Source organism: Pleuronectes platessa, chromosome 18 (genome assembly GCF_947347685.1).
Source record: "Pleuronectes platessa chromosome 18, fPlePla1.1, whole genome shotgun sequence".
Lineage (NCBI taxonomy): Eukaryota > Metazoa > Chordata > Actinopteri > Pleuronectiformes > Pleuronectidae > Pleuronectes > Pleuronectes platessa.
In genome coordinates this window covers 1,568,683-1,596,493 of record NC_070643.1, presented here as the reverse complement: position 1 = coordinate 1,596,493, position 27,811 = coordinate 1,568,683, and the positions used below count along the sequence as shown (strand labels likewise).

At 39.1% G+C, this 27,811-nt stretch overlaps 1 protein-coding gene across 1 annotated transcript; it reads left to right on the top strand.

The window, feature by feature from the left end:
- Positions 1-38: 38 nt before the first annotated feature.
- Positions 39-19,911, top strand: si:ch211-57n23.4 (immunoglobulin superfamily DCC subclass member 3). Its single transcript, XM_053446972.1, has 14 exons — positions 39-129; positions 7,184-7,489; positions 8,702-8,846; positions 9,225-9,355; positions 9,906-10,043; positions 10,145-10,303; positions 15,638-15,803; positions 16,867-17,117; positions 17,230-17,394; positions 18,211-18,399; positions 18,749-18,862; positions 19,173-19,299; positions 19,439-19,553; positions 19,837-19,911. Exons 1-14 carry the CDS (start codon positions 81-83, stop codon positions 19,909-19,911), a joined length of 2,130 nt encoding a protein of 709 aa, XP_053302947.1. The 5' UTR covers positions 39-80.
- The last annotated feature ends 7,900 nt before the right edge of the window (positions 19,912-27,811 follow it).

Genomic DNA, 27,811 nt, shown 5'->3' with positions numbered 1-27,811 from the left:
GTATCATTGTGTTTTGATTTTTGAGGGTTCTAAGGGTAAGAAGCTTTAACATCCTGCCAGCTGGACTGAAGATAACCAAAATGAAACCAAGACTCCTTCTCATCTGCCTGGCATCCTTCTACTGTCTGGGTAAGTACAGTTTAGATTTAAAATCACAGTGTAGCTTAGTTCAGATGTATGAGTGAAGGATGGGAGCTGAATGAACAGGGATCAAGTTCAGAGAGCAGAAGATGTTGCTGGAGCCTGTACTGTTCCAGCTTTGACTTTGACTTTCAGTCAACTGCAACACATTTTCAAACTGAAATCCATAACCATCACCAACAACAGGTCCCTGCTCTCTATAAAACCTGCCACTAAGTTTAATCTTCTCTCTGTTCAACCAGTGCTTGTTATGACTGTATTATAATGCTTGAATTGTGGTTTCTACTCTGTTCTAATTAATAGTTCACAAATTATCAACAAGGAATGGATGTCATCTTAGTCCAGATGCAAGCTTTTGTCAATATTGACATGGGTGTGAATTGATTATCAATGCATAAATATGCACAAAATGCAAACTCACAGTGTTGGTAAATTTCTAGGTATTGACTTTAGCTTACCACAACCATAATTCCAATTACGCTTTCCTGAGCTTTTAGGCACATCTTGGGGCCTTCCTCGAAGGCAAGCTTGATGAAGTGAACCAAATGATAAGAATTTATTATCAGTTGACTATTTCTAAGATAAAGAATGAACACTCAACACAAATTGGGATTAAAATGTAAACATGCATCAAAGTCCATTTAAATCTCAAGCACTAAAGAATATTTGTTAACTTGGCCAGGGGATGGCTGTGGTCTAAAAATAGTTATCATAAGTATTAACAATTTAACTTGCATAAATATTAAATAATCCAATTGGCAGTTCAAACGGTTATCAACACGGTTAACCTGAACTAGGTAGTCAAGAAAGAGTAGTACAAAAATCAAAAATTAAATCAAGGTCCACTCAACTACTACTGGAAATTTTATTTAAACAGGCCGCATCCAAGGAAAGCTGTGAAGTGAAAATCAAAACTTCAGAAACTGTTTGTAATTAGGCTTTCACCTATTATACCTGCAGTAATGGTTTACATCTGAATGTTATTTTTCCAGTTTTAATAATGAATGATCATTACATAACCTTCGAAATAACTCACAGATTTAGATGGCAACAAAAATCTTTTATTCAAGAGACAACCAAACAGCTTTGCATTAGGGGAAAGCAGAGCAGACGGCGTTGGTGGCTCTGTGTTTAGGTCAGACAGCCGTGTGGGGTTAGAGTCAGTGACCTCTAACCTCTTGGAGGGGGTAGGGCTCTGAGTCATCATGGTCAGTGGAGCAGTTTGGGGAGGGGCAGACCAGGGACACAATAACCACCCCCCTACCCTAACCCCTCCTCCCTGAAGCCTGACTTGACCCTCGAACCCTCATCTACATAACACTGCCCTCAGTCGGCGCTTAGATTGAGACCTTATTAAAGATATAAGTATAAAAGGTAATCCCCCTGACAGCTGCCCATGACCGTGTCCTCAACAACCCCCAACCCATATATACTGACCTCACACACCCACACAGTGCCCAGGAAGGAATAGGCCAGCAGAAATACCCCTTGGTCTCATCTACAGCGGAGACACAAAGACCCTGTGGTGACTGGCATTCCCTGCAGTGTGAATGAAAACAGGCCAATGTCTCATCTGTAGAGAGTTTAGGCCAAAGCTAACAGGATTCAAAACATGCAGAGATATGATTATGAAGCTGATGTGACATTTTTTAGAGGGCCCTCATCCAACACTGAGCTGACTATATGAGGTGCTAATAAGCACATACTGCTTGAATGCTTTGAACCTTAATGAGTCAATTTACCATCTTTCAAAACTGTTCACTACTGCATTTGTACAGGCCTTAATGCCTTTTCTCCTTCCAGACAGGATGGATATGTCCATGTGTATAAATACTCATCTGTTTTACCAATAGTTATAGTATGATCATGACCAGTACATTTCCTGCACAATAAGTCGTTGTGCATGATCATCATATGTTTGACCATCAACAGCACCAAAACCATCAGACTACCATCCATCACAAGTTTTGTAGTTTTTGTAAAAACCTTCTCTGTAATGTTGGGTTGTAAATAGTATGTACTAACTGAGTTGACATAGTTTTTCTCAGAGTGAACAGAATAGGAACACTTAGCAGGAGCAGCAGTGACCACAATGACTGAACACCCCCTCTAGATGACAAATTGTATAAGAAGAAAATTAAAGGATAAACTGCCATGTTGCCATGAACAACACAGCAATCACCAAAACTAACCCCTAGCCCCCTCAAAAAAATAATAAAAAGTATAAAGATAAAAAAATATAAGATAAAAAAATATAAAGATAAAAATCTTTTTAATTGTTGATGTTATTAAAGTTAAATGGCAAATGGGGATGAAAACTCATGATAACAGATTGCTTTAGCCATTGGTGGAGTAGCACAATTTCTTGAAGAATTAAGTAGTAATATAACTGTGGAAACCGTCCCTAATGAGCTTAAATAAACCATAGACATCTGTCTCTCTACTACTGTTATTGTCCTGCTAGACTACAGTCTCATTTATCTAATGTGACCTCTAGTGATCTTGCAGCTGTTCTCAGTCTCTGACCAGTCCGATTGACAACATCACCTGGCTGCTCACTTCTCCACTCTGTATCTGTCCTACTCAGTCAGCTCATTCCTCCCTCACTGATTAAAACAGACCAATCCCAGTAACCGATTTTCCCATTACATTAAGGATTATTGATTATTGATCCACATTGTAAATGGGGACTCCTGTGTTTGGTCAGGGTTACAAATCAACCCCCCACCATTACAAATCAACCCCCCCTATCATATGCAGATGGGATGTCCTGGGCCCATTCACAGCATCAGTGTATGAAGATAGATAAGAGAGATTTATATTTAAACAAATATCATGATATAATTGAATATTCAGCTTTTAAAAAAGGTCACAATCAAGGAGAATGCAATGAAATTAGCAAACATTCTTTTTCGCTAAAGTACAAGATAAACCAGTGTGTAATTTGTGGTGATGTGCTTGAAGTGATCTGACAGAGACATTGTTTCACAGGCACGTTGGTGGGAGCACACGAGAAATGTAAAAAAAAAATCTCTCTGGCCTGTGACATAACAAATACTGGACTTTAGTGTGTGAGGGATCACTGCTGAGGTTGACATCCTGTTCGCATCATCATCACCAACACTTCACTAAACAGATGCAATTCCAGCCATCACATTAGAGAGGATAGTGTGATGTGTTCAATTTGGCTCTTGTAAGATGTAAGTATTGAAATGGTTCTTGATCAGAAAAGGTTCCCAATACATGTACTTTGAGGACAAAGGAGGAAGCGTTGGTTTTATGTCTGCCCACATATTCCCATTTTCCTGCCCAAACTCCATTATAAAGGGTTAATATGAGATATTGCACTACTTCATTCTAGTTGTCAGTCCTGTCTCAAATCTCTGCATTTCTACCAAGCTGTCCATAGAACAGAAATGATGAGAGAGGAGAGCAAAGATATTGATGAGAAGATTCTTATATAATCATCTCGACAATTTCTCTTTCTCTGTCCCTTTTTTATGGGGGCTGGACAGAAGCTTGTGAAGTTCATGTGCAGTAGTTTCACTGAACAATAGCAGTGGAGGGCTGGGATAGTACCACACACTGGACACAACCTACCCTTCCCACCCCTCACCCCCTCATCTACACATCCACCCTCCGCACCTCTGACTCTCCCATGACCTCTGAGGGGCTCGGGGTTGCAAGCACATGGTGCTATTGTTGGGGTTTCTGGACAGCCCCCCCCCCCCCCCCTCTCAAAAAAATGTCATTATAGTCCTACCCCTATAGTGAAAATGATTCCATCTCCAATGTTATGCACTTAATCACACCCCATGCAGTTTTGGCTTGTTGGAACTTGTATAGGATATATTTAACTCCTCCAGTCTGAAGTTGCCTTAAAGGTTGTTGTCTAACGTCCTTTGGTTTTTATACTGTTATCTTCCATCATTCATCCTGATCGAGAGAATCATTTGGAATTTGAGCTTTCACTCTAGAAACAAGACACATAGATAGATGGATGGATTGATTATATGGATAGATTATATGGCAATGGGTTGGGGCACAAATATCACAGGTTAGCTCAAAACTGGTATTGAGCTTATATGGTGCACCTGTACAATCTAATGTGATCTAATACAGGTAGATAGTCCTACTGGTGAAACAGCCCATTGATATGATATTATATACCACATTGTACAGAAAACCACCCAAGAAACAAAATTGAATTGACTGTTCTCTGACACAGTGTCAACAAAATGTGCATCAAAAATTATGAAATTATTGCAGGACTGTTTAAAAGGAGTAAATGAATTGTGTATTTAATGCACTTTCAACTCCATTCTCTGATAGTAAGGTTATTGGAATAGGATATGATGATACAATCCACTGGTGCAAATATAAAGAGAACCTCTCAGAAATTGTTTGTGCCTCCTTAAGTTGTGTTATGCTAAGTAATATTACCTTATCTTTGCTACATTACCGTATGTTGAGTTATGTTTAGCTGATGTCTTGTCATAATTGAGACTTGAGATCATCTAAAGCCTAGGTTATCATTTTGTATGAGTGGTCACTCTATCCTGTGCGTACTAGATGCCACATTATCTCTGGCCTTTTAGGCCTTATAGTAACCAACACTGTGTGTTTGATAATCATGGCCACATAATGCAATGCAAGTCTCCCCTTGGGAGCCCTGGATTTCATTACCAAGCCTGAAGAAGGGGAGGCTCAGGGGCTGCAGGGTTCTATCAGCCTGTCCAGACACAGCTGACCAGTAGATCCACAATCCCTTCTGCTGGCTGCATCTGCTGGTGGTGGAAGGGTAGGGGTTCCATTAGAAGGAGGACATGCTAATTTCTTAATGTAACACTTAAATGCAAATTACTTAACATAAGCACAGGGAAAATCTCTGCTGTATGTTAAAGCTGTGCTTGTGCCCTATCACTGTATTGTAAGTGACTTTAATTTGATAGACTTATTGATTCAGTCACTTTTCAACAAAGAGCTATCAACATGCTCAGTTCCAGAGAAACTATATTATTATTATAGATTATAACCATCTCTCTGGTTTGTAAATGCTTTGATACCTCAGCCCCTACTTTCTTTTGGGTCCATACCTCAGAAGAAAGTATTTCTGCTCAATGTAACTAGTGAGGGGGCATTTTATCTACTGATCTACATCATTTTCATGTGCTGAGGTTGGTGGAATCTATTGAAATGTTATTTTCTTACTTATCTCTGTATCCATGCAGATGTAGTTTAGTTTTTATCCTTGAGGTTCCTTCCTCCATAATGCTAGTTACCAGGTACCATGCAGGCTAAAAACACTTTTATGTATTTTGTTACTTTGGTTATAATAAAAAAAATCTGTGTGAATATATTAATGTATCCGGACAATTATGTTCAATAACTGAACATCACCTAGCATCAACTGGTCTCCACAGTGGAACTGAACTTAACTGGGAATAAAAAGACAGAAAACATCTGAAGTCAAGTTAATTTGTGGGATATTGTGCTTGATGGTGTCTGGACAACAATAAATGCTGTTTGTGTGGCAGGACAGGGTATATGTGTCTGAACAGATGCAAGACTCCATAGCGACAGAGATTGTCCAGGTTCAAGTCCAAGTACATTGTTACTGCTTCACAGCTGGGGAGGAAAGTGGTGGATGCCAGGGTTCAAGGCTCTTTGCATATGAGAGCATTAGCAACAGAAAAGACTGAAAGAAAACAGGGAAGACTGGGAGCGTCACCAAGGTCATGGAGGAGTGGGGACAAGGGTGACAAAGAGAGGTCTGGTGGCATGGGAAAGTCACCTCAGAGATGGATCTGAAAGGGTTGGAAGAGAAGGGAGGGGTCGGGGGATGCATAAGAAGGGCAGATGGTGCCCTTGGGTGCATGGTGGCTGATAGGAGATTTTACAGAGGTTACTGGGGATTGAGTGCAAATAAGCATTGTCACAATACTATTGTCACAAATGGTCCCAGCTTCAATGGAGGCTCTCTTAACTTGACCTCGGCAACCCTTGCCAGTCTTCTTCTCTCCAACTTGGCCATTGTCGTTTCCCTCTCTGTCTAGATGGTTTGCTGGTATTCAGCCTCCATTGAGGCTCTTCTTCAGTGAAAGAATTATAGGCTTCAAAATCAAATGCAGCATCAATCAAATTAGATGATTTTTGGTATTGAGTGAGGACAAACTGGTGAAGACTTCCCTGATGATTGGTGTTTGACCAAGATGACCATGCTATTGTCTATGGTACCATGGGATGTTTGTGTGTTTGAGGGGTTGAAGTTTTATGATCCACCATCATTTGTTTCGATGTATTGACAAAAACCTCAACAGTTCAAGGTTGCTCTCCCACGAATAAGTCATTCCACATTAACATGAAATCTGCCAACTATGCCATTTGTATCAAGTTCAGATTGAAGTCAGTTGTTTACAAGCCATATTTACGAGCTGTACTGAAATTACAGAAAGACTCCTGGCAATCTGTTAAAAAGCTAAAGATTCAGTGTGCAGGATTTAGGTGGAAGGGATCTATTGGTAGAAATTCCATTTTAAATAACCCAAGTGATGTTTTTCTTAGTATGTTATTGAGTAAATTGTACGAATTGTTGTTTTCTTAACCCTAGAATGGGCCCTTTATATATAAATGCTTTACATTTACATCAGCAGGGGTCCTCTCTACGAAGGACACCATGTTTTTTACATGTTGGCCTTCGTGTATTCAGCTGAAACATGCGACTTCTACCAACCACTAGATGTCACAAAATTGTACACACTGACCCTTTAATAAAGATCCGAGTTTGCTTGTGACATTTCAGACATTGTACCTTTCACAATATTTTTATCAAAAAGGTGTCTAAGATTAAATGTCTTTCTAAAACATGTTAGCTGAAAACTTGTTATTTTGAAGATGCATTTTGACACAGGAGTGGGAGTAATAGGGGTTCCCACCAATAAAGCGTAATTTGAAAGGTCCTCTGGTGATGTACATGTGATCATTTTAATCAAGCTCTTAACCTCTCTCTGATAACCCGTCTGTCTCTGTCTCCTGTCTGCAGGTGGCTGTCTGGCCTCAGAACTCTCTTTCCTGCTGGAGCCCAGTGATGTGATTGCAGTAAGAGATCAGCCTCTAATGCTTGACTGTGGGGTGCAGGGTGAGGAACCGATCATGGTGACGTGGCGTAAAAACGGTGTGCCTATACTCACAAGTCCACGGGTTCAGGTGCTGGGGAATGGCACACTGTTCATTCAGAGCTTCCAGAAACGAAGAGAGGGGAGCGATGCGGATATGGGCGAGTACGACTGTGCTGCCCAAAATCGCTATGGCATGCTGATCAGCCGCAAAGCCAAAGTTCTCTTGGCATGTAAGTGTCTGACAGTGCATCACAACACAATAAATAGTTGTATAACCATTGTGACATGCAAATTAATATGCTTTGGGAAAGGGTAATTAATACTCAGTGATGGGAGGAAAAAATGTCACTGCTTACCTATGTTTATATATATATGTGTGTGTGTGTGTGTGTGTGTGTGTGTGTGTGTGTGTGTGTGTGTGTGTGTGTGTGTGTGTGTGTGTGTGTGTGTGTGTGTGTGTGTGTGTGTGTGTAAGAAACTTTTTCTTATGATGTATAAGTGCGGGTCATTCAATCATGTGTTCAGAATCTGTCTGCACAAACTAAAAATGGCTCCGCAATTAAAACCCTGACGAGATAGAATCTACTAATTTACTCAAACACACTTTTTAGTTGTATCCCATTAAATCATAATTAAATGCAGAGGCCTGATCGATGTAAACTACATGGATGAATTAACATGAACCAGTTAGAAGATCCTTACTTTGAAGGTGTCACTGCTAACAGATTTTACACACTCCTCGTAATTTCCAGCAGCATGGTTAATGTCAGGAAACTGAATCTGCAGATACAGTTTGCCACTTTTTTCAAAGAGCTCATTGATTCCTGCCCATTGATTTAAATGTGTATTTCTCCATTGGACAGTGTTGAGGACAGAGTTTGAAAAAATGTAATGAAAAATTAAAATTGTAGAAACACAGCCAAGAATTTAGTCCCGTTTGAAGGTCAAGCTCCAAAGACACTGGATCCCTTTTGCATGCATGTCTTTGTCGACCTTCTGCAAAACTTATAGGTCCTAAAACTCCACAACCACAGTTTGTCAGGCAGAGCTTCTATTATAAATCTGTAGCCAAACTCAAACTGAAATGAAAACAAAATAACCGTATGATATCATAATTCTAATTATCAATCATTCTAATTGAGGGTTTAGGGGCAGATGATTTCTCACATTATATGAGAGAAATTGTGATTTGTGAATATGGGCTAAACAGATCAAATTTCATTTGAATTTGAACATCTCATTGGGGTAATTTTCGTAGAGATGACAAAGTTCCTCCAGAATCAGAGAAGACCTCATGCAGGTGTTTTTTACAGGCTTAATTGTGCCAACTACCACTAGTAGAATGATCATTGTGAGTAGAATTGGTCCTTTCTGTTATGTTACAATATCCATGTGCAGTATTTTCTTGACTGAAGCTGATCTTTGTGTCTTCTACTCTTTAGCTCTTCCTAAGTTCCACACCCACCCTGTGTCCATGGCTGTGGATGAGGGAAGCGTTGCTCGTTTCCAGTGTCAGATTAATGGGGTACCTGAGGCCAAGATCACCTGGGAGAGAGACAGAGTAACACTCAACACCACTGACAACAGGTAACACCATGCACACATACACTACAGTGTGGAACTCTGCACTGGTAAATAGGTATGTTAGAGCTTTACCCTGGGATGTTCAGGGTGAAAGCAACCTCCACGTAAACAAGCACAATTTCCCCTCAGAGCTAATGCATGCTAACCATGCTAATGATGTTGTGAGCTGAACATTCACTACCTCTCTGTCAAAAAAACAAACCAATGCTAGACTTGAAGAATCTCAGTGGACATCCTCAACACCCATACAACCTACTCCTACAACATGATCCAGATCTCCACAGTCTTTTTGATGTTTGTCTGCACCCTGAACTGATGAGAGGAATGAGTGATGGATAAATCCTCCTTTGTGCACTGACCTCCCCTCTCCTCCCTGTCCAGGTACACTCTGCTTCCAATGGGTATTCTCCAGGTGACAGGTGTGAGGCAGGTGGATGCTGGGATTTTCCGATGTGTCGCCACCAACCCGGCCAATACTCGCTACAGCCATGAGGCCATTCTCAATGTCACTGGTAGGTGGACACAGATGAAGCATGTTACATACAAGTGGTCAGAGAAGTGTCTTTGGAGTGAACAAGTTTAAGTGCTCTACTCACATAATTCTTCACTGTAGTACACCCCAGACTCCTCAACATTCTGGCTTTTACAACTAAAACCAAATTATATAAAATCACCAAAGCTGACAATTTTTATATATAATTGTTTTTAGTTTGTTTGGTATGAGGGAAAGGTCCGTCAGGCTTGTTTATAAACTGCAGATTGACACAAATGGTACACAAATGGTACACAATAAAACGCATCTAAATGTAATAAAAAATAATGTAGTGATATGGTAATAAAACCTTATTCACTTGTTTAGAAACATCTGATTCAGTCTAAGGGACATGCAATGCACACGTGCTTTCCAAAGCATTTTCAATAGTAATCTTATCAGCCGCTGTGTGACACAGAGTGAAAGTAGAATGGTGGAAGATAGACTGCAGAACCATACTACTCATCATCTTTGTCCCTGTTTATTTTTCATTTAATCCACATCACTCTGGTTCTTCCCTCTTTTTGCAGGTGGAGCTTCCAGACTCTACAAGGAGCCATTCATCTTGTCAGGACCTCAGAATCTAACCATCACTGTCCATCAGACGGCCATCTTGGAATGCATAGCCACTGGAAACCCAAGGCCCATAGTTTCCTGGAGCAGGCTAGGTACCCCTCTAATCACATTCATATGGTGAAAGGAGGATTATTTAATTGCAATCAGCATGCATTAACTTTTAACTCACTCTCTCTATTTCTGTATCCATCAGATGGGCGCTCCATTGGGGTGGAGGGTATCCAGGTTCTGGGTACAGGGAACCTGATGATCTCAGATGTTTCCTTGCAACATTCTGGTGTGTATGTGTGTGCTGCCAATCGGCCTGGCACCAGAATTAGACGCACAGCACTCGGCCGACTCGTGGTGCAAGGTGAGGACCAACAGAGATCACTGCACCAATTTTTTTTTGCAAAGCTTTTGATTCTCTTCTGGCTCGACTGTGGCCACATATTTTGGGGTATCTAACTTTAGAGATTAGGTGTTTTGTTTGCAAGGAACAGTTTTCCACAGCAATAACCAGCAGTTCAGAAATACAGAGAGATATGAATTTTCACAAATTATTGGCAAAGATAAAAAAAATTCTGTCAACATTTCATCTTAACATCAAATGGATCAAACTTTATACCTGTAACAGGTCTTCTTCTGGAAATTTATTCCACATCCATTATACTACGTTGTACATTGAAACTGCATCAATTCTGCTAGGGATATGCCTGGTGTCCACACTACTCCGGAGTTTTAGAGCTGATAAAACTAAGAAGTATGTGAGCAGTATCTTACAGTGACACAGTTGCTTGCATGGGTAGGAGATACCATTTTGCCATTCCTGCCTCCCATTTGTAGTCTAGCTCTTTCTGCACCTAACAATCAAATTTAGCCTGTTTACACCTGCACGCACATGCCCGGTGTACGTGAGCGGTCATGTGATGTGTGTTTTCAGGCTTGTTAGTATGGACAGGGATTAACACTGATATGGAGCCAAAAAGCTTGTGTAGACAGAAAGGGTTTTTGTTTGAAAACGCAGTAGTATGGATGCAGCCTGACAGTTTAGTATGGTCTTACACCAATTCTTGAAGAGGGATATTGTCCAAAAACTATAAATTTATAGTGCAGAGACTAGTAAATATCAGGAGTAACCTGAGAGACACTATTGTACGTGTGAGAGAAGGATGTAAACCTTCTGTAGCTTGGGATCTCATTGCTCTGGCTACTGCCATGGTACAGTAATAGGAACAGGAAGATGAGTTTAGCCCACCAACAAGTCTGAAGATGCCTCAGTTACACACTGTCTTGTTTGTGAAGATCATTATTACTACTGAGTAATTAACAGCATCTTCTTTAACCCGTCAACACAATGTAAAAGAAGACAGGAAAAATGTTCTATAATGTCTTTAAGTTGTTAGAAGAACTATTTTCCCTTTTGACAAAGCAAGCCTAATAAATATAAAATTTTACATAAACGTGAAGATTGTCAGATAATCACAAAAAAAAAGAAACAGATGCTCTGGCAAATGTGCAGGCATTGTTGCAACCTTTGTTTAATATAGTATCCTGCATGTGTGTGTGTGTGCAATTGACCGTATTAACTGGCAGTGGTGATGAAGGGAGCGGGTGGAAAGGGTCAATACCAGAGCTGTCTTCTCACCTTTGCCCCTGGCTGTTTAGTGGGGGTGGAGGCCGGGAGCCTATGCTAGTTGTGTGGTGACACTGATGATGGGAGACCCCTCCCCACCTTCTTTGCACATATGCACACCCCTTCCAGTTCCTTTCTCACAAAAAAGGCTAACACCAGTGATCAGCTATGTGTGTGGGTGTGAGTGTGTGTGTGGGGGGGGTGGTAGCTCCCTATGACCTGGATTCATCCATCATCCTATAGATGTCCATATACTCAGGGCACTTTTTCTTTTGTTTCTCACTGTCATTTGCTGTGTCTTAACTGGTTGTCCTGAAACCTGCTCAGTTAGCAGCTTGCAGATTTATGGAGCGTCCCTGGTTTCTCTGTACGATGAAATTTGTTCCTGTAAGTCATGGGAGTGAAACCTGATTTGCTACAAATGCTAAAAACCTACATTGTACGTGTCCGCAAACACACTCAGTTTGTACAGACAGAGATACAGTGAAGATGAGAGTGAGGGAATTAATGGTGCTTGTATCTTAATCCATCAATACCATTCACACATGTTATAATATAAGATAAGATAAGAAGTTAAAGGTGTGTTTCTTCATTGAGGTATTTGTATTTTTACTGAAGTGAAGGGCCTGAGTACTTCTTTTCCCACTGTTAATAAACATGGACCCATAGGAAACCTTTAAGTGGTAATCCATGAACTCATATTTGGGGTATTTGTAAGAAACAGGAAAATGTTATAATCAAAGCATAACATTGCACAAGCATAAATATGTGAAATGTAATAAGTCATCAGAGTTACAGGTAGAACTGTTTCGGTCTGAATTAAAAATATAATATACATTATATTTATTAGGTAATGATTTATATTAAACTGGAAAAAATCATCCAAATCCCTGACTCTGAATTTTAATCTCAGAGAATTTACAGTGGGCTAGGAGGACATTTTATTCTGGATCCTCTACAATTATGACTTACTGACTGAGTAATTCTCACGACAGTTCCAAGTGCTTTACAAGTCACACATTCACACAATACTACCAAACAGTATACTGTGGTGCTTCTTGACCACCTGAACCACAGCCCTGATATATGAATCAAAGACAAAAAGAATGGACTGACGTTTATTATATTAGATGTCTTTTAATCTCAGTGAAATCAATATACATTCATATTCGTAATTCAGCTTTCCTTCAATTCTAGGTTTATCTGACCACATCAATCAATACTACCTGCTGTCACACACTCAGTGATTGGCAGTGTCTCAGGTGTATGAGAGGAGAGGAGGCACTGATCTCTAATATATTCATCAATTTATTGATCAGTTTGCTCTGGTTTTGGGGTTGGGGGAGAAAAAAGCCCTTTATGCTTTGGTCATCTGGTAACATGACCACCCACAATGTGGTTAAAGCGTCCTCATTATTCTGCAGTGGAGCATCCAAAACTAGATCCTATTGATAGATCATGTCAAAAGAACCCATGGTAGATCCAGTTGTATCAAAAAAAGAATGTAATATAATAATTGTGCACACATAACAGTGTATCGTGTTGAGGTCACAGAAGTCTAAGTACAGTTTCACTGTTGAGTTTTCTATATACAAATGTACTGGAATGGACACAAAAATAACAATCAGTAAAGCTTCTAGTGATTACATTTGTGCACAAGTTAATTTTTTTTTGCTCTTTAACAAACTTATATTTCCATAGATTGAACAAAAAATGCACGACATACAACCACAGAATTATTTCGGATTATACTGTGATTAGTACTGGCCCTTAGTGAGTCCCCAGTAAATTAGAAGGACAGAATAGACCAAATGTAATTTGAAATAGAAAAACACCTTACTATTAAATTGGTTTTGAAACACTTGGACGCATGAAGATAAAAGGTTTATAGTTAATTTTGAAAACAAAAATCTCTGGTTTCATTAGTCTTTAGTAAGAGTATTGACCTACAATACAGTTTTAACAGCTTGAGGTTCAAATATACAGAGGCAAGATGACTCATAGTGAAGGTGGATGTTTTTATTTTTCATCTGGAGTCAAGTTCAGTGGGTATCAGTGACTGGCTGCCGGCTGTGTTTCAGTGTGAAGGTTAGAGTCTTTCTCTGTGGTCACGATCATGACCATGGCCAGAGGGACAAAGAGCACAAAATGTAGAGACGGTCACTTCAGGGCACAAGGTGCAGAAGGGGGATGCAAACAGAAAGGGAAAGGAGATGACGAATGACTGGCAACCTCTGACCTCTGACCCTTGACCTTGACAGGAGGATTCAGAGTGTGTCTATGGAAACAGTTGGAGGGAGGGAGGAGGTTCTGAAGTCACAACAGACACATGGGGAGGTGGAGGGAAAAGGAGGCATGGTCTCAGGGTTAATTAAGGAGGGCTTGAAGATGGATAGGATCCCAGCGGATGGGTGAGGGCAACCATGGTGTCACCATGTAGAGATACACTCAAAGGGTGACCAGCCATTTTGGAGAATGCTTTGACTGCAACAAATATTTTGTCCACATGTTTTCCAGACAAGAGGAGCTGCAGATCTTCATGTTTTATGTATATCAGGACCAAAGTATCACACACTAAGCAACATTACCTCTTTCCCAAATGTGTTGGCAAAAATATACAAACGTCATATCTCATTCACTGCAGAGTTTAGTTTTTTCATCAATAGAATGCTCTGTATATTTATATGTCAAAATAAACAGATTAACACAAATGTATGAATTATGATAATAAAGGGTGTTTATCACTTTGACAGGAATTCAGAATGCGAGAACAGATCACTCTATGCTGAAAAGTAAAACCACATTTACAGAAGTGATGTGCTAAAGTACAGATGATGGTTGAGAGTGAACAAAATAAATTTGTAACAATTTTAGTTTGAATTGAGATTTTACTTACATATTATATAAATTATGCATTCTTGTTTCTAAAACCACTCAGTAGTATAAATAAGGCTCCAACAATTTCTAGAATAGTACCAAATCACGCAGTATTCTTTTTTTGCTATAGTATATTATTATTATATATTATCTATCTTTTATGTGTTTATTTAGGTACATCTAATGCTCATACTTCTGAACTTGTGCTTGGGTGACAATTGAGTGACACAACTGAGTGACCAAAATATGATGCTCAGTTTTATGATTCAAATAAAACATTGAGGTTGAAAATCTATCTATGATCATTGAATATCTCAGCAGGGGACAGAAGCCCCCATAACAGGCTGCAGACAATAGGAGCTAATAAGATATAATAAGATGTGTGAGGCACAGGGAAAGCCAAGGTCAACAGAATCACTGATCAATATTGAGTATAGATCGGTTGATAAACGGTCAGCTGAGGACGCCTGATACCTTCTAGCATGGTGGTGGGATGACTGAACAGATGAAGGGGTGGACAGCTACATAATGAATACCCCCCCCCCCCCCCCCCCCCCCCCCCTCACACACACACACGTACTCACACACACACACACACACGCACACACAGAGACAGAGAGCACATAATCTGATTTTAAAATGGTGGAACTGAACACTGAACAAACATCCTACTGGGATCATTTACTACAAACATATACTTTTATTACTGCTGACCACAGCTGACATCATGTAATGCTTTACATACAGTTTATGGAAGTTTAACCATCTCTCTTTATATTAATTTTAGTTTTGAAGGGTTTCATGAAAATCCAGAAACTTCAACTTTATAAGATAATAAGATGGTCAATTCAGTTTGCATTTGAAACTACAAATAAAATAATGTCATAATAATACCACTAAAATCATACAGCTCAAACAATTAAAGTTCACCATCACTGAACAAGGTATATTTAACAGTGCGTAACCATAGCATGAGTCTCACTGCTTTTTACCATGTTACCAGTTCTCACCAAGGATACTAATTCAACCATGGTTCAAAATAAACAAACAGATAGATAGATAGATAGATATATAGATAGATATATAGATAGATAGATAGATAGATAGATAGATAGATGGATAGATGAATGCATAAATAAACCTATTATTACCTTTTATAATTATTATCCCATTTTCCTCTCTGCTCCTACTCAGCTCCCCCAGAGTTCCTGCAGTGGCCGCAGTCTGTGTCCAAACCAGCAGGGGGCAGTGTTGTTTTCAGCTGTGTGTCCCAGGGTGTCCCGGAGCCTCACCTCATCTGGCTGAAGAACGGCAAGGTCCTGTTGCCTGGAAACAATGTCAAGCTGACCAATAACAACAGGTAGATCTTTAAAATCAAAAACTTCGAGAAACATGGAAAGTCTAAATCGACTTGACTGAGTCAGTGACAGTATCATAGCATTTGAGGAACATCTTGATTAGAAATTTAACAATCATAGCAACGCAAAGACAGAGGCATCAGAGTACTGTGTTGTTGTTGAACTGGATTATGTCATGACAGGCAAAGTCTGTAAAAAACAACATCTGTGTTAGTCAACTCTCACTATATAAATTAGCTTTTTTTCATATCTGAATTTCACAGTTTTACCACATGGTGGCAGTACTGCAGAGAATATGTTACTTAGCCTGTTGGACTCTGAATGTCTTCTGATGATCTCTTTGTGGTCTGCTATTGAACATATATTACAGCCCACAGTTCATTTGCAATGTTATATGGACATTGTAGTTTAACTCTTGAACAAACGATATTGCTGTGTCGGAGAAAAAAACTGTATAGAAGAGGTGTGCTCATCTTATCCTGAAGGAGACAGTTACAGACACAGTCCAGGGATTCATCAATATCGTATTTTTGTCTTCTACTTTACTTTATCATTTTTGAATATGTTCCTAGAAAACGATGCAGCGTTGGCAAGTTTTAATATGTTCAGCTTCAACAAATAGTGAATTTTCCCTTTAAATTCCTCACATGTTTTTTATTTCAGTAAAGGTTCAAATGGTCAAATATTCAACTAGATATCAAAGATTGGAGAGTTCCATGTCAAGTCCATAAATTGAAAACAGCATCAGAAAATGTTTTCTTTTTCCTCCACCATGAATCATCTCATGACCTCTCAGATTTATCAGGCATCCTTAATAAACTGTATATAAAACTGGAGTTGGTCAAATCTGCTCCACCTGCAACCGCAACAGTAATAATAATATGCTACTCATACATCAATGCTTTAATATGAATCAAGTTATTATATCATGCATAATAATACATCAGTCAAACTGACCCAACCTGTATTTTAATGTTAATGCTTATGTTGTATTTATATTTTTAATTATTTGTGAGGAGCAATGAAGTAATGTGTTGTAAACTGAACTGTTGGTTGTTTGTGCAGCACTCTGGCTCTGACCCGGATCAGTTCAGAGGATGAGGCCATTTACCAGTGCATCGCAGAGAACAGTGCCGGGACCAACCAGGCCAGCGCACGTTTGGCTGTGGTCCAGAGTAAAGACCTACCTGCTGCCCCCGAGGGCTTCAAAGTCAGCGTCCTGTCCACAAATGCCCTACAGATAACATGGAGCCAACCGCCCTCCGACGTGACTGACAGCATCATTGGTTATGTTCTGCACATCCGCAAGACAGGAGGTGAGTGTCTGCACACACACAGTCTACTGTGAAATATCAATCGTACTTCAAATTGGAAAGTAACATTACATAATTATAAAAAAAACTTACTGTATGTGGGCGTGTGATTCAGAGCCTGACAGTCTGGAGCTGCAGGAAGCTATAAGTAAAGGCAAATTCCAACATGACATTACCAACCTGGAACCAGCCACCACTTACTCCCTCTACCTGAAGGCCTACTCTCCTCTGGGAGCCAGCCAGCAGTCCCACACTTTGGTGGCTACAACACTAGGTGGAGGTAAGAACATGACACACAATTATTAATAGTAAATATGACACAGAAAGCTATCCGTTATATTTTTAAATGACTGGGTCAAACATTTTAACGCATGTCTACATCAGCATGTGCCGTACTATTAGACATGTCAACATTCAGGCTCATATGTCACATGATCTTGTGCAACAGTCACATTGACGTGTCTGACAGGAATCTAAGTGGATTAGATTGACTAAGAACTCCTAGAAAATGATTCTGTGTTGAGTAATGAATTTTAATATGAGGCCTCAGTAGAGTGCGAGCTAAAGTTTTGTAGAGTTAGTTATCATGAAAGTGATAGAAGATTCAAACTGTAACTATTTAAACATACGTAATGTATGAAATTGATGTGTTAAGGTTGATAGAAACTGGTGGGAAATATTGTACCTAATCATGGCCTGGTCAGCCTTGAGTGATGTAAAAATGGGTTTCTTGTGTACGATGTGTTATTTTTGTCCAAGTTATGTTGTGCTTTTCTGCATTCTGCATTCTTTAACAAAAATTCCAGACTGTTGGAAACCTTTTGTGATTTCCATCTGATGGTTAAAATGTCCATAATGCAACCATTGAAGTAATGCAGATTCAATTAACCCAAAAAAGTATATCAAGTTTATAAGTCTGTTTATCGATGAACAATTACTGTAGTGCAGTTAACTGATTCAATTGTAAAATATTTCTTAAGCTTTCGCTGCCTGATTTGTGCTTTTTATGTTCGGCTGTCGTTCATCCTCTCCTGGGAGGACAGTTAGGTTTGTTTGTATCATTCCTCTCTATTTTCTATCTTTGCTCTCTACACAGTGCCAACCCCTCCCACCTTCTTCACCAAGGTGGTGAATTCCAGTGCTGTGCAGGTCCTCTGGGAGCTGCCCAGTAAGGCTGGCAAGGCTGAGGGCTTCAGGTTGTCCTACCGCAAGGTCCCCAATGCTGACTTCCAGGGACCCATCCAGCTGCCCTGTCACATTAATTCCCAAACCATCTCAAACATGGGTGAGTCGGTGGTTGTGTGTAGCTGCATCAGAATATGTGATTATATTATGAAATCCTCTGGTCCTTCTCCCAATAATCTATTTGAACTATACAGCAGGTTAGAAAACACCAGAATCAAAGAGTCCCATATGGAAAAAGAAAGAGACTAAACCATAAATTATGAAGTGTAGGGTATTTAATTTTATGTATAATCTAAAACAAAGTGGTCATAGACTGCAGTAGAATACAGGCACCAAAGTACAACCTCAGTGTAACAAATCCAAGTACACCTGTGATGTCCTACTTCTAGTTCTATATTCTGTTTCATGATGTGGTTGAATATTATTTCATATATTTTATGTTGTTTCAGAACCGGGTGCAGTGTATGAAATCAAACTGGTGGCCTACAATGGAAATGGGGAGAGTGATTGTTCCAAGAGACTGGTATCACTGGGAGAGGAAGGAGCCAGCGACCCAAACACTGGTGAGTAGGACCACACAGTGTCCAGGAAGAGCTTTCAGCATGTGCTCCAACTGCACCTGCAACATGAAAGGATGGTCATATTTGAATTAGTAAATCCACATTTGCTAATTCTTGCAACATGTTTTATCAGAGACCTGCATGTTGGGAAAAATATTCAACTTTTGATTTCCCTAAATATCTTTTTTCAAATCTCTGTCCTGAAAGAGGTTTCAGACTTGTAGCCCCTCTGTATGTGCCAGGATGTAGGATTAACAGTTTAGCTCTTTTCCATCAGTAGCATGTTCCGCATTAGTATTATGTTTGTTTCCAGGTGGGGACAGTCTGTGTCAGTGCAGGGATGGAGAGGCCTCTCTGGGCAGCATCATCATTGGCATCCATATTGGCACCGCCTGCATCATCTTCTGCGTTCTATTTCTCGTGTTTGGATACCGTCGCAGGTAAATCTTACTGCACTCTACATCCTATCTCTTGTTAAATTGTACTGAATTATAATCCCACATTAATTATCCTCCAGCTATGTTGTAAACTGTAAACAGTCAAACAGAATATGTATTTGTAATTCGAACCTGTTTGCAGCTTTGTTTGCAGTAAAGGAACTCAGGACAGCTGGTCTGTCCCGAGGAACAACACAGGACACATCGGAAACCTTAAAGATGAAGCAAACTGCTCCAGGATGGAGTCAGTGCCTGAGGTAGTCACTCAGAATATGCTGCTTGTTCGAATTTATTCAAACATTTCATTTATCTTTCATTTTTTCTTTGAGTAGAGACTTGAAAACATTTTATTTGTCGTTTTGTTCTATGGTAATTTAAGCGAACACACTGTGAGTAAATAAAAGTACTCTTCACAGTGGCACAGTGGCTAGACAGAGGAAATCTCATATATAAATACTATACTTGAATGATGTCTGACCCCTGGTCTTTCTTCTCTCCTGTCTCCTCCTGTCTTGCTGTTGTGCCTCTTCTTGTGAGCAGGTGGTCTGTCCAGCGCAGTGCCAGGTCATCATTGAGCAGCAGTCATCAGGTTTACCTGGCATGGGCCCTGGCTAACACTGGTCAATGGTAGCAACGTTAATGCCCCCACACAAACCCCTGACCCCACCCCACTCCTGATCTTTTATAGAGGCCAGTCATAGGTTTAGTCTCCCCAAAGCCTGCTGCTGATAACCTAAGAGTAACCTACACAAAATTATAACAGAATACTGTGACAAAGCTAAGATACTGGTCCTTTGCCACTTCCCCCAATTCCCCAGCCCTACCTTGAACCAAAGCCTGTTTGTTGCCTTTATTGCCTGTGCATGTGCACATGTGCATGTTGAAAAAAGCCTTCAGAAAGCATTGCCACTCCAGATCAGGCCCAGTCATATTCTTTCAGTGTGTAAACCATCAACACTCATGTCACCTTCCCAGTGGGAGTCTGTTCCATAACCAAAATATTATATTTCTCAGATTTCCCCTCGTAGTCTGACATGTGAAGATGTGCACTGTGGTCTTTAAACCCCATATTAATCCTAATATTTTGTCCTGACTGGCTAATATCAGCCAATCTATTCTGACAGAACTCTTGACTTTGCCTTCAGTTACTCTGCAAAAAGAAAAGGAAGAAACATAGCGGCCTTTGCGAAAGCCTTAGAGAGGTGGTCTGATAAGAAATGACCAAACAAGCCATTTAGAAGAAACACATTCTTTTCTTAAATTTTCCAAAGAAAGCTACCTCAGTCTGACGAGAATGTGTGAGCAATAGTTTAGGCCAGTGTTAGCCTGTTGATGCTGCTTGTGCCCAGCCTACCTCAACCAAAAAAACCTTTCCCTAAAGCTAGTTCCGTGACCAGTGCCAATGCCAGGGTTCCGTGCCAGCTGCCAACCAGGCCAGTCCAGAAAGAGCCTTCCAGGATGACTACCATGGAGAGTATAACCGTAGCAGTGCCTGAACTCCACTGCCATAAACCTCAGCCTTACTCTACCAGAGATTTACATGAGACCAAACAACCTCCTGCTCAAGCCAGGTCACCATTTGTTTCCATCAAGATATTCTGGTGGAAATCTTTGATCTGATATCATAGCTCTGTTATGTGGTTATCCAAGGCTTTCAAATAACCACAACTGTTCATCTCCAAAAAACATGATTGTGAAGAGGATATACTGAATGGAACATAATGACGAAGACTGTAGTGAACATTAAAGCCATGCAGTCCATGTTTTCTATGAAGTCCATCGCAGAAAATAAGTTCAGACGAACAGGTTTTTCCTGCACCAGCCAGACTGTTGGGCGTCATGCTGCCAAGTTTACTCTTCAGATGCCAAATTGGTCACCCTGGGACCTCAATGACGCTGAGTTGGCAGCAAAAGTTTCATGGTGATACTTGCCTGAATGCACGGACAAGGCTTATGTCTCACCATGTCAGCCTATCCAAAAGTTCTTCTATGAAAACCAAGGTGAATGATACCCAAAGATGTAAACATTTTGATGGTTTTTTTTTATTTTCCTTTAAAATGTTATTTTAAGAGAGAATACATTTACTTACTTTTTGGACTGTTTCTGTTTGAAAGGTGTCACCTTTGTGTAATGTGCTGTAACTGAACCCAGGCCAAAAAAAATGTACTACATAATTTCATTTCCTTTCCTTTCATGTGCTTTAGTTTGGATGTAATGCCAGGTGCACACCTTCGACTTGGAACTGTATTTTGTTAATTTTTACCTTTAAAGTGACCAAATGAAGATGTCATATATTTTAAAAAGACTTTATGTCAATATTATAAGAATAAATGCTTTCTTTTTTATAGTTGTTTCAACTATTTAGCTTTTATCTCTAAGAAAAGTGTTACCAAATACGTCTTAACTTTTACATTCACAGCCTTAACCTTTTCACCTCCTCATAACCAAAGCACAGAAACATGCTTGTGAGTGTGAGAAAATATTGTATGTGTGTGAAGAGCTAACAATAGGTCAACCTTGAGGACAGCAGCTTCGAGAGGGAACTACACATTTAGATTTAAAGTTCATCACAAAGAAAACACTCAAAGTCTCGCTGGAATATATTCCATGTTCTAGTTTTTGATTTTTAGATTACACCACGGCCCAGCATTATTTAAGTGTGTTCTTACTGTCATCTTTTTATCAATGTCCAATTCGTGAGTTATTCCAAACTTCCTTCTACTTTCAGTGAGCAATGAGATACTTTTAAATGGAAGTTAAAACTGGCTGGGATTTCAGATTGAATTTAAATAAATGAATTGCCTCTTATTATATGACTAACGCAGCTCATACAGTGTTTTATGGATGCAAAGTGTGTGATGCCTCAAGCTTTAATGTTCCTCAAGGTTTACCTTCACCCTTTATGAGTGTTAAGGTTTATTCAAAGCAAAACTGTATAATACTCATAAACTTCCTTTCTTACTCAACTGAAAGCTGATAAGCCAATGTGATGCCAAAAAGTGTAATTGATATGGAAGACCTTTTTGTAGTGTGAAGTGTGTAGTTGTTAGACTAGTTTCTAAATGGAAAGCATCTGTACATTTTGTTTGAACCATTGATTTGTTTATCTCTTTTCATTTGAGTCTTTTGTTCTTCCTGCTGAGCACACGAGAATTTGCCAAAACAAATGTTTTGTTTTGGAAGTTTCTGTTGTTATTATTAATATTATTAGATCTGATGAAATTAATTATGTTGATTTCAAATGTTTTCTTGTTAAGGATGCTACGAAAGTGTTTAGGATGCTTTGTGATGGTCTTTGAGCTTGAGATTTCCAGAGACTACATTTTTAACCCAAACTTGCTCTCTTCCTCAAAGAGCAAGTAACTAGTAAACAAAGAACTACAAAAAAGAAAAAAATGTATAGGAAAGTAGAAAGTGGCTGCTAGTACCAGCGAGAAACAAAGCTTTAATGATGACAAGTGCTTCTACGTTCTTTAAGCTTCCCACTGGTGTTTTGTAGCCAACTGCAAAACTAAAGCTTTACCCTGTTGAGACTGAGGCCCTGTCCTTGGTCTTTAGCCAAAATGAGAAGGTATGGAGGACTCACTGGTAGGTCACAGCGGAAAACAGAGACCAATCTGTGACTTGCAAGGTTTTCACTTTAAATTTATCATAACATTTATTTCCCTTTTACATTCACTAACTTAAATATCATTAATACACCTCATTTTGTTTAACCATTTTACAGAGGTTTGTCTGTCACCAGCCCTCTACTTTTGCATTGAAATACATTTCTCTAGCTTGACATCAGGCAGCAACACTGAAAATTTACTGTAACTTCTGAAATAAGGAATCATATTGTTTTTCTCAACTGCTCAACAATTCACAAGGAAACAAGAAGTAGATTATACATAATTTAATACAATTACTACAGTCTTACCTTGCATGGTGTGAGCAGGAGTAGTGATGGCAAATGCATATCCTCAGAGAGATATTGCTAATTGAGTTACTGGCATTAATTTGTTTACTGACTATTCTTCTCTTCTTAGAAGAACATAGTGTAACATCAGTTACACTATGTTCTTTAATCCTGTTAATTGCCACCTATTGCTCTTTATGTTCAGCAAATGTTAAATTAATTCACTTAAGAAAAGTATATTAAAAATGTTTTAATATAATTCAGTATAGTAGAAGTATCATTTCTACTTTTGATTGCAAGATACCATGTGAAGTAATAGGCAAAATATACTGTCTTGTGATTTGTTTGAGCTTAGTCTGTATTCATTTATTCAGCCTGAGGATTCCCTCTATAAGTCCTTAAGTTGTTAAGCAAATTTTCAAACTGCCAAACTCATATAACAAAATGATTATTTATAGTCATTTAGTTCAGATAATGTGTCCATAAGCAGCCTAGTCTTGTAGAGTTAAAACAAATGATAATTAGCATAGGACAAACACTATTTTTAAACGAATATGTGGTATATTATTTTTAATCCAAATAAAACAATTAATATTCATAATTTAATTTACCTAAGTGTCTGCTAACTGTTTTCATTTAGTGATTTCCTCTTAAACAGCTTGGTCTCTGTATGTATATAGACTGTCTTAGCTTTTCTCCTTCCTTCAACACATTCCAACATGCCTAAGACCAAATAAAAACCTTTTGTTTAACTCATGTCTCTTTGTTTATTTTCACCGTATTGTCCATATAGATAATTTGGCTCCCAAAACACAGGCTCCCTTATGGTTCCTAGAATCTCTAAGAGTAGAATGGGAGGTAGAGCCGTCAGCTATCAGGCTCCTCTCCTGGGGAACCAGTTCCCACTGTGGGTTCGGGAGGCAGACACCATCTCTACATTTAAGGTGAAACTAAAAACGTTCCAACAAGAACAATCATTAATATTAATATTATAAAATGTGTTTCAAAACGGTTCCTGATCCCCAGATCTTTGGCAGGCAATACATTATAGTTAATGATGTTGTTATCTAGCACAACCATGATTCCTAGTCAATGCAAGAAGATTTGCTTTGGAAAGTGGTGGCTCTTCAGTTCAGTTAATTTTCTGCAGCCACGTGTTTGATGACTTTGCTAAATCGATGTCTTTAATATGTATTGACTTTGGTATTGAAGTTTTAGTTGGGGACTTTAACATCCATGTAGACAATCCCCAGGACAGAGGCAGTTGTATGACACAATTTCATCCTCTCAATTAGAGAAACTTCTAGGGCATTATACAAACATCTGTAATTCACCTCATGTTGCCTTGATAGTCTACCATCATGCTTCTTCAAAAACATTTCTTCACCTCAGCTATTCGTCTTATTGTCAATATATCCTTTCTCTCAGGTTTATTCCCACATGCCCTCTAAACTGCAGCCCCTCTCAAAAAAGAATAGTCTAGGCACATCAGTAATGAACAATTCCAATGCCATCCACATAAACACAGATATTGGCTAAGTCTTAGTATTACCGGACCTCAGTGCTGCATTTGTCACAGGTAATAACACATCTGAGAGAATAACATGTGGAATTCCTCAAGGCTCCATTTAAGGGCCTCTTCTGTTCAATGTCTACCTGCTCCCACTTGCTCAGATTATGAAAAACAAAAAAATATGTTACCACAATTATGCAGAGGATACAAATTTTCATAACCATACCACCAGGGCGCTATTGCCCAATATAAATATTAACTAAGTGCATTGAACAAATCAATGACTGGATTAGTTTGGTTTTTCTTTAGTAAAACCAAAATAAAAGTAATTTATATTGGCGGAAGGGGAGAATGATTAAAAGTCAGCACTCAGCTTGAATCTAAAGTTAAAGATCACAGACCAGGCAAGGTGTATAGTCATGGACTCAGACCTTAATTTTAACAGCCACATGAATGCAATTAAAAAGTAAGCTTATTACCACCTTAAAAACATATTGAGGATTAAAGGATTTGTGTCTCAGCAGGACTTGGAAAAAGTAATCCATGCATTTATCTTCAGTCGACTTGACTATTGTAATGGCCTGTTCACGGGTCTCTCTAAAACCTCATTCAGAAAGCTGCCGTTGATTCAAAATGATTGTGTCCTCACTAACACCAGCAAAGTGGATCATATCACTCTAGTGCTGATATCTTTACGTTGACTCCCTTTCTGTCAAAGAAATTACTTCAAATTCCTGCAGTTGGTTTATAAAGCACTGAACATTTTAGGGCAAATATATATTTCTGATCTATTGCTACATTATTAGCGATCCAGATCCCTCAGGTCGTCTGGAACAGGTTCTGCTTTCTGTCCCAAGAATCAAAACTAAACATGGAGAGGAAGCAGAACAAGCTCCCAGAGACCTGAAGGTCCACCACAACTCTTCTGTTAAATCAGTGCTGAAGACTTAACCTGTTTGCCCCTGCCTTTCATTAAATCTAACACTGCAAACTTACTTTCACTCTTTATATTTTGTTCTTATTTTTCCTTTTAAAAGGCTTCTTTTTATGTTGTCATATGTTGCTTTTACAATTTGTCATAATCCCTTTTTAAATTGTATGGAAAACACTTTGAATTGCCTTGCGGTTGAAATATGCTGCACAAATAAACTTGCCTTGCCTAGAATTAAACGTCTCTTAACTTTGATAAACAGCTTAGTAGTGTTGTGAAGGCTCATTTTTATCAGGTTGAGCAAGTAACAGTCATCCATGCTTTCAACACCCTGTACATGGAGTTGACCAATTCCACCCTCTGTTCAAATTCTGACGAGAGACTTGTTCTACAAAAACTGGTACAAAACGTCAATAAATAACTTCTTTATATATGTATATATCTACTTTCTTCTGATTCCACTATCTAGTCCCAGGTCACTCATGCTTTCTTAACAACTCCTCCACTCTCATTTTCAAACACTTTCAAGCACTATTTCTCTTTTGGTGTCCCCAAGCTCTAGGGGGAATAGGATAGGATGTCCCACATGACATCGTATCCTATTATTAGTATTTTCTCTATGTTTTATAAAGTCTTACTCTAAATTTTTATCTGGCTTTTCGGTCAGTTTGAGTTTGTGTCCTGATGTAATACATACAACTGGTCACAAATGAGGATATTTTACAGTAGATTTTTATTGAGCAAATATAAGAATCTGTTTAATGCTTAACATCACACCTGCTTGCACTAAGATAATAATAATGCTGGTATAGGAACATCAGTTCTTCTGCTTATTCATGCAATTCTCTAATCAGGCAATCATGAGGCAGCACTGATATTCATCAAATCCTGCAGGTGAAGGTCAGATGTAGACTAGGAGCTTTAGTTAAGGTTCACATCAAACATCAGATTTTCACACACAACACATCTCTGGAGTTCAGAGCTCAGGATATAGAGTGGGTCGTCAACTATCCAGAGTGACAGTGGTTTGATCCCAGTCTACAACTGGTTTCATGAACATGACAGTGAGTTCAATGAACATCAGTGACCTTCGCAGTCACCAGATGTCAGTCTAGTAGAACAGTAGATTTGCAGCTAGAATGTGCAGCTCACAAATCTACGGATATGATGTGATACAGTTGTGTCATCTCGTGTGCTTTTCAAGTGTATAAATTAGATATAAATTGCACATTTGTTATTCATATATATGCATAAGTGACAAGCATTTATTTGTTGACAGTTACAATATACAATGAGTTTAATTCTGGCCAAGTGTCAACTTGGTACATATAGATTTAAAGGTGAAATATTTACTTTTGTCTTTAGTAATGACTTTGTCCTACTTCCTATTGTATTCTATACAATAAATACTATCAGTCAGTGACAGACAGCCATGCAGTGAAACAACAAGTATCCAGCCAGCAGTCTTTGTCTTCTCTCGTAGGTAGTGGTAACACAGACTATCAAAGCTTAAGGTAAACATTGTTGGACATTCTTTATGTACTCTTTTCTGACAATGAAATAATGAGATAGACATCAATTTCATATCTGTATGTGGTTAGCGTAGAAATGCTCAGTAAATACTTCTTAGTATAGACAACACAGAGGGTACATCTATTAACAGGCACTCTGTTGAGACTCTGTTGAGGCCTCTGTTGAGGCCGCATTGTGTATGTAAGGGGGAAAAAAAGACTTGAAAAAATGTAGGTAAATGCATATTGATATGTATGAGGAGATCATCTTTAAGCACTGGTAAGGATCAATACAGCTGTGAGGTGGATGTCTCAGAAGGCTACTGAAGATCAGCCTTCATGTACTGCAGTGAACGGCCAGCATAGCTAAAAACAGCTATAGAGTTAAAAAATAAGTTGTTGAAGCACATCATTTGAAGCAACGGAGAACTTCTAAAGGCTATCATCAAAAATTGCAGCAACCATAAGCATACAACATGGGAGATATTGAGGAAGCTTTACTCTTCATATCACAGTTCCACAGCTCAAAGAAATCTATAAAAACAGAAGTTGTTCCCAATCCAATAATGTGCTCATGGAAGGCCTTGAGCAAACAGCTGACATTAAGGACATCTGGTATATTGTGACACTGTTTAACTCCTCAGGGTCAAATGAGTACTGT

Bases quoted from the DNA above. Each gene is read 5' to 3' on its own strand.
- si:ch211-57n23.4 (XM_053446972.1), top strand. From the start codon at position 81: ATGAAACCAAGACTCCTTCTCATCTGCCTGGCATCCTTCTACTGTCTG. The intron at 9,356-9,905 runs GTAGGTGGACAC...CTCTTTTTGCAG, and splicing joins GGCCATTCTCAATGTCACTG to GTGGAGCTTCCAGACTCTAC. The intron at 10,304-15,637 runs GTGAGGACCAAC...GCTCCTACTCAG, and splicing joins CGGCCGACTCGTGGTGCAAG to CTCCCCCAGAGTTCCTGCAG.